We start from the raw sequence: 15143 nt of genomic DNA, 5'->3' as shown, positions 1-15143 counted from the left end.
CCTCCTCTTCTTCCTCTTCTCCCTCCTCCTCTTCCTTTTCCTCCTCCTCCTCTTCCTCCCCCTCCTCTTCTTCCTCCTCCTTTTCCTATTCTTCTTCCTCCTCCTCTTCCTCTCCGCCTCCTCCTCCTTTTCCTCCTCCTATTCCTCTTCCCCCTCCTCCTCTTCTTCCTCTTCTCCCTCTTCCTCTTCCTTTTCCTCCTCCTCCTCTTCCTCCCCCCTCCTCTTCTTCCTCCTCCTTTTCCTATTCTTCTTCCTCCTCCTCTTCCTCTCCGCCTCCTCCTCCTTTTCCTCCTCCTATTCCTCTTCCCTCTCCTCTTCTTCTTCCTCTTCTTCCTCCTTCTCCTCCTCCTCCTCCTCCTCCTCCTCCTCTTCCCCCCTCCTCCTTCTGAAGCAGACCCCCACACACACACACTGAGGTCCTCTTCCCTTGATCCCCGTGTTCTTCCTATGACCCCAAGCCTTGACCCAACCCCTTCCAGCTGCAAGGAGACCCCTTCAGAGTTTGGCTGCCGGCCGGCCGTCGAAAATTGCGTGTGGGACGGGGAGAGAGGAGAGGAGGTGGGTAAAAGGAACCCCCTCCTCCCCCACATCGTGTGGCATCTGAATCCGCCCTTTGTTCTGGGGGGCTGTCGGCGTCTGCCCCAGCTGCCGGCCAGATGTGCAGCCTGGAAGGTTTACCTGGCACGGAGGCCATTGCAACATCTCACCGGATCGGTATGTTTGCCCGGGGCGGCTTGCACCTGTAGTCCGGCTGGGAGGCCTTTTGTCAAGGGACCCTTTGGAGGGGGGAGGGGAGGGGGCTGTGGCTTTAAGCTGCTGCAGGAAAAGAGGGTGAAGGGGAAAAAAAAGGGGGGGTCTCACCCCCTTCACCATCAAAAAGCCCCTTGTGTTTGGGTCCTCCCCTCTGCAGACCTCCCCTTTGCCCAGTTCTCTCTCTCTCTCTTCTCCTCCCTCCCCAAAAACACACCTTGCCGAGCTTTGGCAGGAGCAGTGGGGGGCAAATAGCCCCATAACTCACACTGTGTGCGCGGCTAGGAACCGCAGGACGGCAACGGGCTTGTTATTCCTGGCCGCCTGCGTCCCCTTCGCCCCCCTTTGCGCGCGAGGCCACGGCCCCGGCGTCGGCCACAGGCCAGGTGGAAACAGCGTGTTCTTATTTAAAATAATATTGATCCTACATCGGAGCCGCTCGGGGTACCAAAGGCCGCCCGAGTGTTTCCATGTGTGCGCTTGCTTGTTCTGGCGCGAGTTCTGGCTCTCTGCGGTTCTCGCACGGCCTTTTAGCACCTCCGCGAAACGTTCCCCCAACAAAAGCCTGTGTGTCAAAAATCTCGGGGAATCTCGTGTAAAAATCAGGATTCTCCCCCCACTCGGGCTCGTTTCCGGTCATTCGGGGTTAGAAGATCGAAGTTGGGGAACGGGGGGGAGGGGGGAACGTAGAGGATTCGTGATAACTCGCCCTCCCCCCTTTCTCTTTCTCCCTCCCCCCCGTCTCTTCCCATTTCGTCGTCTTGGCCGGTTGGTTGAAATTATTCATTGGAGGGGAAGAAGTCCAGGGAGTCCTCGACATGCAGCGGTTCACTTAGTGACGGTTCAAAGTTAACAACGACGCTGAAATAAGGGGCTTAGGACCATTTATGACCGTTGACGCGTTCCCCCAGGGGTTCTGCGATTTTATGCTTGACAGCTGACTCACATTAACGACGGTCACAGTGCCAACCCCCCTGGAGTTCCCCTGATCCCCTCTTGCGACCACCCGGCAAGCAAAGTTCCACGGGGGATTCACTTTTTTTTTATTTTTTTAGCCCACGTGCTCAGAAGTTTTGGAGAAATATTAGAAATTGGATTTTAAATGTAACAAAACAAAATTTAAAACTTGAACCCGAAACCTTTCTGCTAAGTGTGATAGATCTAAACGTGGAGAAAAAATATCAATATTTAATTTTGCACATCATAACTGCGGCCAGAAAATAACCCACGCACAAAACTGGAAACTTGTCTTCCATTCCTTCAGAGGATATGGTGATTAAAAAAATACATGAATGCGCTGAGATGGATAGCCTAACCAAATTGTTAAAAAATAAACCAGATAGTGACTATTGTGAAATATGGAACATTTGGTAGGAGTGGTTAAAGAAAAGATAATATTTGATATTTGGATAAGTTATGGAAATGACAGAAGACGTGCATTTAATCATAAACTATAGAGAAATTAAAACATTAAAAGAACGGAGTTATTGTAACAAGGCAGATCACGTCAATGATAAAGAAAATTTAACCATTGCTCAATATATGCTATAAAATGTATTTATGTATGTATGTGTGTATATATGTGTGTGTGTGTGTTTAAGATATATATATATCTTAACTATATATATATATATATATATATATATATATATATATATATAAATTATATATATATAAATTATTTATATATATATATATATATATATATATATATATATATATATATATATATATATATATATATAAATATATAAATATATATAAATATATAAATATATAAATATATAAATATATAAATATATAAATATATAAATATATAAATATATAAATATATATATATTTTCTTAAGTTTTCGCGGTACTTACATGTATGGTATTCAGCTTTGTTCGGTACTTTCCCCACGTCATTATAGTTGTGCTTTTAAAGTTGTAGCAACGTTTCGGCAGAATCTCATCTGCCATCATCAGGCTTCTGTATTGTGTTCGTCTGTATTGTGTTCTGTATTGTGTTCGGCCCAGACGAGACTCAATACAGAAGCCTGATGATGGCAGATGAGATTCTGCTCAAACGTGCTACAACTTTAAAAGCACAACTACAATGACGTGGGCAAATACCCGAACAAAGCTGAATGCCATATATAGATAGATAGATAGATAGATAGATAGATAGATAGATAGATAGATAGATAGATAGATAGATATAGATATAGATATAGATATAGATATATATAGATATATAGATATAGATATAGATATAGATATAGATATAGATATATAGATATATAGATACCGTATTTATCGGCGTATAACACGCACAGGCGTATAACACGCATCTTCATTTTAAGAGGAAATTTCACCCCCACTCCCACCCCACGCGCGCTTCAATCCACAGTGTCCCATTCTGCCTGCCTGCCTGCCTGCCTTAGTTTCTGGTTGTTTGGGAGCAGCTTCGGCTGAGAATAATAACTATTCGCCTCTTTTACTCAGCCGAAGCTGTTCCGATTCAACCATTAACGAAGGCAGGCAGGCAGGCAGAACGGAGCACTGCGGGCGGGCGGGCGGGCGGACGGGTGGGGAGAAACGGGCGCGGCGACAGGAAAAGCCCCCTTCTTTGAAGCAGTTTCTTCCTGTGCTGGTGGAGGAGCGAGAGAGCGACTGAGAGAGCTGACCCAGAGAGAAGGACAGGCTTCGGTTGCTTCCTCCCTCCCCTTCTTTCATTTGTGTCCTTGATCCCCGATCCCAGCAGCATTCACCGAAGGCTTCTTAACATTATATCGGCGTATAACACGCATACATCATTTGCCCCCTATTTTCAGGGGAAAAAGTGCGTGTTATACGCCGATCTGATACGTATATAGATATATAGATATAGATAGATAGATATAGATATAGATATAGATAGATAGATATAGATATAGATATAGATAGATAGATAGATAGATAGACACATATACATACATACACACACACACACAGGTTGATTTGTCTGTTTTAAATGTATGTCAAATAAATGTTTTTTCTAGAATAAAAAATAAATAAAAAGAAGCCCAATTCACTTTTAACGACTGTGTGACTTCAGCTTCTCCACCGCAGCGATTCACTTTGTGGCAAGGCAGGTTGCTTCTACCACTGTACCATAGAGAGCATTTAACTGACTGCACACCTGTGCATGGTGGCAGATAGGAAAGCGCTCCAGAGGGTTAATGTCATTGCCCAGAGGATCATGGGTTGCCCTGTCTCCTCTTTGGAAGAGCTTTATAGCTTTATGGCTCAAAAAATTCTCAAAGATGCATCTCATCCTGGGCACCCCCTTTTTTTTGGGAACTATTACCACCTGGCAGACGGTACAGGATAATAAAAACAAGGACATATCGGCTGAAAAACAGCTTCTATCCCAGGGCAGGAGCTCTGTTGAATTCTACTGCCTGGGGCAATATTAATGCAATATCAGGAGGTTTTCAGTTCAATGTATAGAATGTGAAGGATCTCTGTTTATTTTCATAGTCCTAATGTACACTGAAGATGGTATTTAATTTCGTTGTAGGAGGTACAACGACAAAGTTAAACCAAACTAAAACGAAGGTTGTAAAACAGGGCAAAAAAACCCGTAACAAATGTCTCGCTTAACGACAGAAATGTTGGGCTCCATTATGCTCGTCAGCCGAGGATCCCTTGTGTTAGCTTTCAGATTTTTGCGTGGGGTTTGGGTCGTGTGTCCCCCCCCCCCCCCCAAATTAGAACGGACAACTCAGTGGCTTTGGAAAGGCCAAAAGCTCTGAATGGAGAAGGTGACACGCCGTTCCCTCCGCCCTTGCGGGGAGATCCGAGGTTTTGATCCGCCGTGTTGAGGCCGGAGGGTCTGGTGGGCCCCTTTCCGGTCCCCGAAAATCATGGATTGGGGCTTAGGGTTCGACCGACCGTCCCTCAAAGCGGGTTGAAGAACCGTCCCGCTCTCTGCAGGCATGGGGCTGGCTCAGTTGCGGCTCCCCGGTTTGGACCTGCTCTCGAGTAGAGCAACAGCCCTTGGACTCCCCACCTCCTGGGATTGCCCCGCCCTGTCCTGCCCCCCCGTCCCCCAGCGTCAATCTCTGCCTTCTGTTTTGGCTGCAGGTACTTTGAAGGGGGCGTTTCCTCGGTGTACCTCTGGGATCTGGATCACGGCTTTGCCGGGGTGATTCTCATTAAGAAAGCTGGCGATGGATCCAAGAAGATCAAAGGGTGCTGGGATTCCATCCACGTGGTAGAAGTCCAGGTAGAGTCTCCTCCTTCCTCTCCTTCCCTCCCTCCCTCTCTCTCTCCCCTTCTCCCTCTCCTCTCTCTCTCCCCTTCTCCCTCTCTCTCTCTCTCCCCTCTTCTCCCTCTACTCTCTTTCTCTCTCTCTCTCTCCCTCTCCTTCTCTCTCTCCCTTTCATTTCTCTCCCTCTCTCTCTCTCTCCTCTCCCTCTCCCATTCTCTCTCCCTCTCTCATTTCTCTCTCCCCTCTCCTTCTCTCTCTCCTTCTCCCTCTCTCTCTCTTTCTCTCCCCTCACTCACTTTCTCCCTCTCCCTCCCTCTCTCCTCTCTCCCTTTCATTTCTCTCTCTCCTGTCTCTCTCTTCTCTCCTCTCTCCTCTCTCCCTTTCATTTTCTCTCTCTCTGTCTCTCTCTTCTCCTCTCTCTCTCTCCTCTCTCCCTTTCATTTCTCTCTCTCTCTCTGTCTCACTTCTCTCCCATTCTCTCTCTCTCTCTCTCTCTCTCTCTCTCCTCTCTCCCCTTTCATTTTCTCTCTCTCTTGTCTCACTTCTCTCCATTCTCTCTCTCTCTCTCTCTCTCTCTCTCTCCTCTCTCTCTCCCTCCCTCTCCCAGGTGGGGAGAAAGACAGAGATCCCTGCGCAGAGTAGGAAAAGAGAGGCAAACCTAGTTAGATTCCAGGCAGAGCCGCAAGCAAGAGGCGCTCGGCCAAACCCTGGGGTGTTATGGTAGCCTGGTGGACTTAATTCCACGTGTCCTCCACCCCACCCCGCCCAAGACAGCACCTCCTCCCTTCCCCTCCTTAATATGGGGAAAGGACCCCCGTTAAGTATTGGTGAACCCCCCACCTTTGTCGAAAGGAGGAAGGGAGGCTGCGGAAACAGAAGGGACCCCTGTGCCTCTTTGCTCCCCGACGTCCTCGGAGGGCCACGGGTGCTTTGCTGTGGCCGGCAGAGAAATCCGGTCCGTGGAGAAGCTCCGAGGAGGGAGCCGGTGTGGGACGGACCTTTCTCTCTCCGCACAGGAGAAGTCCAGTGGCCGCACTGCCCACTACAAGCTGACCTCTACGGTGATGCTGTGGCTGCAGACGAATAAGACCGGCTCGGGCACCATGAACCTCGGAGGCAGCCTCACCCGACAGGTACAGAGAAATCAGAGTGGGAAGGGGCGTTGAAGGTCATCTAGTCCAACCCCCTGCTCTACCCCATTTCTGACAAATGGCAGTCCAGTCTCTTCTTGAAAATTTCCAGGGATGAAACTCCCACAACTTCCAAAGGCAACTTCTGTTCCATTGGTTGATTGTTCTCACTGTCAGGAAATTCCTCCCTTATTTTCAGGTTGAATCTCTCCCTGATCCGTTTCCATCCATTATTATTCCTTGTCTGGCCTTGGGTGCCTTGGAGAATAGCTTGACCCCTTCCTCCTCCCTGTGGCAGCCCCACAAATCTTGGAAGGCTGCCATCCTGTCTCCCCTGGTCCTTCTCTTCCCTGGACTAGCCAGGCCCAGTTCATCGTATCTTTTATCTTCCAGTCCCCTCATCCTCCTGGTTGCTCTTCTCTGCACTTTTTCTAGAGCCTCAACCTCTTTTTTAGAGTGTGGTGACCAAAACTGGAGGCAGTATTCCAGGTGTGGTCTTACGCCAAGGTGTTCATAGAGTGGTAGATTTATAGAGTTTCTGTCCAGACTCTGCGTGGAACCAGGTAGTTCTTGCTCCCCTCAGGCCTCACTCTGGACCTCCTGAAGGAGCCTGTGAAGGTCATGAAAAAGGGAGGAAGCCGCTCAAGGCCGCTTCGGCTGATGCCTCTCAAATTTGGGGTGCTTCCCAGGATCGAACCCTCCCTTCTCTCCCTCCTGCCTTGCACCAAACAGCTGTTGCACGTCTGTAGTTTCTCCCATCTTCTCCCCGTTGTCAGCACCTCAACCTCCTCTCTCTCTCCCCATCTCTCATCTGCGGTGGGTCTTTCTGCCCCCCCTCTCTTCCCCATCCCTGCTGCTTCCAGTTCAGAACTTGGGGGGACACCTGTGCCCTGTTCTTAAAGGGTGGGGGGGAGGCGCCCTCCTCTGGGCCCCGAGACTCCGCGGAAGGTTGCAGAATCGCCCAAGAGAACCTCCTGGGGGCCCCCCCACAAAATCCCTTCCCTGTCTCCTCTCCTCCCACCTCCCCATCACCCACACCCACCAAAACAAAGGCCTGAACCTCCCTCCTCCTGCCTCCCTTTTGTGTGTTTGAAATAAAAATAAAATAAAAACCAAAGACGTAGGACCGGGCCCGGCTAATTGGAGCTGGCACCCAGCTACCCGCAGGGCATTGTCTTGCCTGGAAGGCACGCTGATTAGATTACGTGCCCCGTCCCTGCGATGGCTCCCACCCCCCTCCTTCCCAGGACCTCCCGTGGCAGGAACATTCCTTGCCTGGCCTTTCTGGAAAGTGGGGTGGGGGGCAGAGAAGACCCTCTGCTCCATCTTGGTCTGCCGTGACCCACTAGTTCCCCCCCCACCCCCCCCGTCAGAAGGCCGATAAGCCCCTCCATCTTGTTTCTGTACGTGGGTTGGGATGACTGGCCGTTTCCCTTCGGGTGGGCCCCAGCCTCGCTTCTGCTGACCCCTGGGCAGGCGAGGCTCTGCAGGTGTCCTTCTCCTCCTCCTCTTCCTCAGCCTTTTTCCTTCCTTCCTTCCTTCCTTCCCAGATGGAGAAAGACGAAACGGTGAGCGATTCCTCTCCGCATATAGCCAATATCGGCCGTCTGGTTGAGGTAAGCCACCCTGTGATTGGGGGTGGTGGTGGTGGTTTCCTTTCTAAACGCCCTCCTCTCCCTCCCCCAAGACCGTGGGCTCAGGAAATGGGGTGGAGGTGCCTCCTTGGCTCCTAACCTCTGACCCTCGGGTTTGGCTAGTAGGCCACAGGTTACCTGATGAGGGACCGACTCTTGCCGGTCACATCCACCCGACCCATCAGAGCAGGGAGGCAGGGAACATTGGGGGTCCCACCCCCGAGGGATACATACCTGGTGGGACCCAGAAGCAGGGCCTCCTCCGTGGTGGCTCCCTCTCTCTCTGAAACCTCATTCCCCCCAGAGATTAGAACGGCCCCCACTCTAGCTCTCTTCCGGAAGGCCCTGAAGAAGACGACCTGGTTCTGCCAGCGGGTCTGGGGAACCCAGAGAGGGATGGAGCCCATGCAATTGGATGGGAATTGGGAATTGGGGGTGGGGGTGATTCCCCCCCCCCCAATTGTTAGTTTTTATTGTTTTAAATATGGTTTCACATCCTGTGAGCCGCCTCCTGTCGCCGTGGGCGCATAGGTGGCTATATCAATCCAACCCATCCATAATCCATCGATAAACTGAAAGTACTTCTCGGATTCTAGGCCTCTCTGGGGCGTCTGAACCGTCATATCTTCACCCCTTTTGCAGAGTGAATTGCAAACGGAGGGGCAGGCTGGTCGGCAGGCCAGAGGAGGTGCCCACCTGTGTGTGTGTGTGTGTGTGTGTGTGTTTGAAGAGAGATTGTAGTGTTTTATTTGGACCTCCCTCTCCCGGCCACTACTTTACCCCAAGGGCCTACGGAAGGAAATAGGGAGGTTGCCACAAAACTTTGGAGAAGATCCGGAAGGGGTGGGTGGATGGGAAAAAGCTTCTTCTTGGTGCCCTGGCCTTAAAATGCTCCTTTTACGCCTCTCAAGGTCTCCTCATTGCTTGCTGGAGACGGGCCTTCTCCCTTCGAGGGGCATCGGATGCGAAAGATGCAGGTTTGGGGGTACCAGTTCCCCAAACCCGATGCTTTTGAAAGCCGTGGCTAAGCAGTCTCGGCCCTTGCCCCGTTCCTCCTTGCTCTCCTGCTCTGGGGAAGGTGGAGAGGCTGGTCCATTCCCCCCCTCGAGGCAATGCCTGGGTGATAAGAAATTTGGGCAGCCGCTCCTCAAAATGTACGCCGGACAGCTGTGGGGGGAATAGGCCCCCTTTGTTTTTGCAGCTGCCTGCTGCCCCCTGGTGGCCGAGACCCCACCTGACTGTCGGTGGAGATTCTCAGCCATCCAAGTCGGGGTTGTTCCAGATGGGGGTTTTTTTTTCCAGGCCGCTGGGCCCTTCTTGTTTTTCTTTTGAAGACGTTTCCCTTCTCCTCCAAGAACAGGACAGTGGGGAACGGAAGGATTGACACTCCTCGCTGACAGCTGGTCGTTTGCATCCTTTCCGAGGGTCCTTGAGGCCACTTGGAGGTTTCTCTGTGTCCTCAGGGTCACCTGAGTGGTGCTCCTGGTTCCCTTAATCTGCAGTTTTTTCCCTTGGAAACCCCTTCCCATTCCCACGTCATTCCAAGGGGGTTCATCCCAAATTGTATGGAATAAAAGTCTGTAGAGATTCCCCGTCCTCCAGGTCCTGGTTGTCCCGAAGGCGCTTTTTTTTTTTTCCAGGAGGCAACTGGACTTTTCTTGGTATTTTATTTGGGAGATGTTTCGCTTTTCATCCAAGAAGCTTCCTCAGCCCTCACTGGACGGTGGGGAATTGGAAGGATTTATACTCCTCGCAGACAGCTGGTCATTTGCATCCTTTTAGGAGGTGCAGTTACCACACCTGACCAGTTAACATGGACATCTTGAGCTGCGGGATTCCCTCTGTTTAATTCCCTGTTCCATACCGTGAAAGGCTACGATTCTGCCAAATGGATTCCGAGCAGAGCTTGGAATTTCTCTCTTAAGAAATGCCCCGAGGAGGCTGGCTGGGAGGTTACAGAAGAATAGGAATTAGATTAAAACTCCCGTTACAGAATAGGAAGGATGTAAGAATAGGCCGCATGGAGTTGATGGCTCCAGTTGGGTTGAGTAGATGCTCTCCATGGGCCTCACAGGAGACCGGAAGACCTTGGTGGGGGGTGTCTCTTGGGTGGGGAGAGCTAAAGGTATGGGGAGCTTCTCCCTCCATGGGCTAGTCTAATGCTTCTCCCTGTCTCCTGTCTAAAATCTCAGGGCCTTGGGATGATAGATTAACAGAGTTGGAAGGGACCTTGTAGGTCATCTACTCCAACCCCCCACCCAAGCAGGAGACCCTACACCATTTCCGACAGATGGCAAAGCTGGCTGAGGAATTCTGGGAGTGAAGTCCAGTCTTAAAGTGCGTGACACCCCTGCCACACCATTTCTGACAGATGGCAGTCCACTCTCTTCTTGAAAACTTCCAGTGATGAAGCTCCCGCCACTTCTGAATAACAACAGAATAACATAAGTTGGAAGGGACCTTGCAGGTCACCTAGTCCAACCTCCCCCACCCAGGCAGGAGACCCTACACCGGTGGTGGCTAATCTTTTGGGGCTCCTGTGCCAAAAATTGCGTGCGTGCTTGCACTCACGCATTCGCGTGTCCAGCACCCAGAAGACAATGCGCGCAGCCCAGCCCACCCCACCCCTGCGCACGCGTGCGCGATCCCCCACTGCCCCCTTATCTAGGACACCTCCCAGCTGATTTTCGGCCTCTCAGAGGCTTGAGGGAAGCCTCTGCAGCCTTTGCAGGACGAAAAAATGGGCCCGTTTCACAGGAAGGCTGAAAAAGGCCTGGAAAAACCAGCTGGGAGGAGGATCCCGCCTGCGCAGTGAGGTAAGTCTGCCTGGGGCTCGCTTGCCGTAGGTCCACCCTCACGGCCCTACACCCTCCCCATCCAAATGGCAGTCCAGCCTCCCCTTGAAAAAGCCTCCAGCGATCAAATTCCTACAACCAGGCCTTCCGCTTCTCATCCAAGAAGCTTCTTCGGCTCTTGACTGGATGGTGGGCGATGATTTCAATGCTTGTTTGTGACTTCCAGTGGTCACTAGACACAAGGTTATAAGTCAAGGACTATCCATGATAAGTCAAGGACTGTGACCATGAGTTCTCTCTCTGTCTCTCTCTCCTCCCTTCTAGGACATGGAGAATAAAATCAGAAGTACGCTGAATGAGATTTATTTTGGAAAGACAAAGGACATTGTCAACGGGCTGAGGTAACAACGGATGGACCGCAGTGCTGTGGTCGTATTTATTATATACACATATATATATATATATTTGTCGAAAATGGCCTAAGGGCCAGGGTCCCCAAACTTGGCCACTTTAAGACTTGTGGACTTCAACTCCCAGAATCGTCTCCTGCAAACACATCCCTCCCCTTTCGCTCCTCTTTATTCATTCCATTCACCGTCCACCTGAGCCTTTACTCCCGAGTCGAACCTTGTTCCTTAACTGTTCCCTTCTCCTAGCAGCTCTGCGCATGCGCACACTGGGAACAGGCTCCAGCTGTTCTTCTTCCCCACTGATCTCCGACTCCGAAGGCAGCTAATGTCAATAGCCTTGGCCCCACCTCTGCCTCCGACGCAGAGCCCTCGTCCGAGCCCTCCTCAGCCTCCGGGACTGGCCCATGCTCCTCCCCAATCTCCCCCCTGTCCGAAAGCTCTGCTGGCTGGAGAATTCTGGGAGTCGAAGTCCACAAGTCTTAAAGTGGCCAAGTTTGGAGACCTCTGGCCTGGGGTCTCCTTGTTTGAGCAGGGGGGGGGCCTGGACTAGAAGAACTCCTGCTATTCTGTGAAATTTGTCTCCCTCCCCCCCCAGATTGATTGACAGGCCTGCCTTCCATTAACCCTTTCCGCCTTCTCCTGGTCAGTTCTGCCCTCGATTGGCTGGTTCAGAAGGATGGGTTGGGTAATCCCGTCAGTCCCTCAGCCAGAAGGGGGGCCTATTTCGGCTTGGAAAAAGGCGGCCTCGGATTCCACCAACACCCCTCCCCTCCCCAAAATCTTCTTCCTCCCTCCCCCTTTTTTTTCTTCCAAACTTGACCGCATCGCCCATAGCAGAGTTGCCCTGCTGGGCCTGATGGTGCCGCCGGCGGGCCTTCGGTGCCCGCTACTCCAGTTTAAACCTGCTGGAGCCAGAGGAGGAGTTGATGGTTTGTCGGGAACACACGTTGGAAGAAAGGCTCCGGAGGATGAAGGGTTACTGGCATCCTTTTCTTTTCTTCTTTCTTTCTTTCTTTCTTTCTTTCTTTCTTTCTTTCTTTCTTTCTCTTTCTTTCTTTCTTTCTTTCTTTCTTTCTTTCTTTCTTTCTTTCTTTCTTTCTTTCTTTCCTTCCTTCCTTCCTTCCTTCCTTCTTTCCTTTCCTTTCCTTTCCTTTCCTTTCCTTTCCTTTCCTTTCCTTTTCCTTCCTTCCTTCCTTCCTTCCTTCCTTCCTTCCTTCCTTCCTTCCTTCCTTCCTTCCTTCTTTCTTTCTTTCTTTCTTTCTTTCTTTCCTTCCTTCCTTCTTTCCTTTCCTTTCCTTTCCTTTCCTTTCCTTTCCTTTCCTTTCCTTTCCTTTCCTTTCCTTTCCTTCCTTCCTTCCTTCCTTCCTTCCTTCCTTCCTTCCTTCCTTCTTTCTTTCTTTCTTTCTTTCTTTCTTTCTTTCTTTCTTTCTTTCTTTCTTTCTTTCCTTCCTTCCTTCCTTCCTTCCTTCCTTTCCTTTCCTTTCCTTTCCTTTCCTTTCCTTTCCTTTCCTTTCCTTTCCTTTCCTTCCTTCCTTCCTTCCTTCCTTCCTTCCTTCCTTCCTTCCTTCCTTCCTTCCTTCCTTCCTTCTTTCTTTCTTTCTTTCTTTCTTTCTTTCTTTCTTTCTTTCTTTCTTTCTTTCTTTCTTTCTTTCTTTCTTTCTTTCTTTCTTTCTTTCTTTCTTTCCTTCCTTTCCTTCCTTTCCTTCCTTTCCTTCCTTCCTTCTTTTTCTTTCTCTCTCTCTCTCTCTCTCTCTCTCTCCTCTCTTTCCCTCTCTCACTTTCTCTTTCTTCTCTCTCTCTCCTCTCTTTCTCTCTCTCTCCTCTCTTTCCCTCTCTCACCTCTCTTTCTTCTCTTTCTTCTTTCTTCTCTCTCTCTTCTCTCTTCTCTCTCTCTCTGTCTCTCTCTCTCTTTTCGTCTGCAAAATTGGCACCGGGAGACTCCCAACCGCTCTTCCCCCTCCGTTTCTCCTTTCCCCTTTCCTGCTCTCCACCCCTCCCAGCCCCTCCGCCTTTCCTCCTCGTGGTGTGTTTCTCTCTCTCTCTCTCTCTCTCTGCCGACTTGTCTGACCTCTTCTTTCCTTCCTTGGGCCTTCCCTCTTCCGCCTCCACCCCTGCTTCGCTCCAGATCAATTGACGCTATCCCCGACAACCAAAAATATAAGCAGTTGCAGAGGGAGCTCTCCCAGGTTCTGACCCAGCGCCAGATGTACATTCAGCCAGATAACTAAAGCAGCCCAGGTACACCTATCCCCCACCCCCCCCCCCCACCCCCAATGCTGAAACTGGCTTACAAAGGGCACCTCGGCACTAAAACACCAAACAGTCACGTTGACTTGAGAGCATGGAGGATTCGGGCTTCGCACCAACTAACCTCCCTAATTCTTGCAAGTCCTGTTGTTGTCGTCGTTGTCGTTTTTGTTTAAGGAAAAGGACAGAGGGAGCCTCCCGGTAACCTTTTAAAGTTTGCTCTCCTTGCCTTGCGGTGTGGAATTCCCTTTGCACTTGAGAATGTGACCGCCGCGGGCCTCGGCGTGCGTGCGTGTGTGTGTGTGTGTGTGTGTGTGTGTGTGTGGTTTTGCGCGCAATTTGCAACCCTGGAACCACCACGAAAACCCCCGTCCCCACCCTCGGCCCGGCTGCCGTTAAAAGCCCTCCCTTTAACCACCGCTTGGAGTTTACTTCCACGGACCTTTCCACCCTCCCCAAATGCTACTAACGATGCGCTAACCGGAGAACGGGGGAGCTGGTTACGAATCGTGGGGAAGGCGCTACCGGACGTGTGCTGGAGATGCTGCTTTGGGGGGGGGGAGGGGACGACATCGCCCCGTTCGGCCACAAGGGGTTGCCCCCGATCCCCCTTTCTCCTCCTAACACCCCCTCCTGCCTCTTTTCTCCCCCCCAGGTCTGTGCAGACGTTTGCGGACAAATCGAAGCAGGAAGCTCTGAAGAACGACCTGGTGGAGGCGTTGAAGAGAAAACAGCAAAGTTAGAAGCCGGCGTCTCCCCTTGAGGGTGCTAACAAGACACGCCATGCACTCATTAGCGCCCCCACCCCGACCCCCAAATTTCTTGGAATCTTCTGTTTTTCTCTCTCTCTCTCTCTCTCCTCGCTCCGTGGCATCCTCCTCCCCATTATTTTCATTTCCTGCATACAATATTCTCTCCCCCCATAAAAATAAATAAATAAAAGGCCTCCGTATTTTCCCCCCCATCGCCATCCCAAATAAACGTCTTTTGGGGGTGTGTAGGTGGGGGGGGGACTCTCTAGCCGCTTGATTTCCACTGTCTTATTGCCACAGCCTTGCAAAACGTCTTTTCTGTTGGGAAACCTCTGAGATAATTGTGCTCCTCCCGGCCTTTTTTCTCCTCCCTGCTCCTCCCACCCACCCCCCCACTTTTCTTCTGGGCCTTACGTTTATCCGCCTATTTCCACCGATCATGTTTGGGTTTTTTTTCTTTTATTCTCGGTGCGCCCCTCTCCGGTCTCCCACTGCTCTTTCCATATTTTGTTATATTGGTGTAAAAATGTACAAGAAACAAAAACAAAAAAACCCCTTTATTAAATAACCATGGTTTGTGAAAGAAGGAAGAAGAAAAAACAAAAAACCCCCAACCATCGTGGAAAATGTGTTTGGTGTATGTTTGGGAGAGAGGTTGAGAAAGGAGGACGGGTGTGCGGGGGTGGGATGGTGGCGGGGAGGCGGGCAGCTGCCCCCCACCCCCCAAAAAAAGAGATCTGCAAAAAGCTGGTAAGACTCAAAACATCCCAACCCCCCTCCTCCAGTCCTGCTTTCCACCCGAGAAGCTGCGGTGTGCTGCTTTTGACTTGTTCTTGATTTCTAATGGAATGCGAAAGACTGGTTATTATTATTATTTTTTAAATATGTAATGCTTCAAATTGGAATCTACATCTCTTATACTTGAGCCTCCATACTTAAAAACGGAAAAAAACAATAAAAATCTTTAAAAAAAAACAAACGTAAGAAAGCGTTGGGTTGCTGGGCCCGTCTCCGACTCCTTCTCTTGTCCTTTCCCCAACTCTCAAAAGAGTACGGTCTTTGATTGGCAGGGTCCCGATTGGCAGGTCACGGCCTCTGTGGCCTCAGTGCTTCGGTTGAAATGGTTGTCTAGCGGACCTGGCTGCAGATTCGGACAGGGAGGAGGTTGGGGAGGAACCTGAGCCTGTCC

The 15143-nt window shown here is 50.5% G+C and overlaps 1 protein-coding gene across 1 annotated transcript in view; it reads left to right on the top strand.

The window, feature by feature from the left end:
• The window catches only part of CAPZB (capping actin protein of muscle Z-line subunit beta), a 56435-nt gene extending 41502 nt beyond the window's left edge, over window positions 1-14933 (top strand). The window contains exons 5-9 of the mRNA XM_087944812.1: window positions 4860-5001; window positions 6003-6119; window positions 7667-7732; window positions 10870-10946; window positions 13858-14933. Of these exons, the coding sequence (XP_087800938.1) occupies window positions 4860-5001; window positions 6003-6119; window positions 7667-7732; window positions 10870-10946; window positions 13858-13945 (490 nt within the window). The 3' untranslated portion in view covers window positions 13946-14933. The remainder of the gene's footprint in view (window positions 1-4859; window positions 5002-6002; window positions 6120-7666; window positions 7733-10869; window positions 10947-13857) is intronic.
• Window positions 14934-15143: the final 210 nt, after the last annotated feature.

This window comes from Notechis scutatus, chromosome 16 (assembly GCF_049901735.1).
Source record: "Notechis scutatus isolate UNSWTSFEM ecotype Mainland chromosome 16, rNotScu1.2, whole genome shotgun sequence".
NCBI classification, from domain to species: Eukaryota; Metazoa; Chordata; class Lepidosauria; order Squamata; family Elapidae; genus Notechis; species Notechis scutatus.
This window is presented reverse-complemented; position numbering and strand designations above follow the sequence as displayed.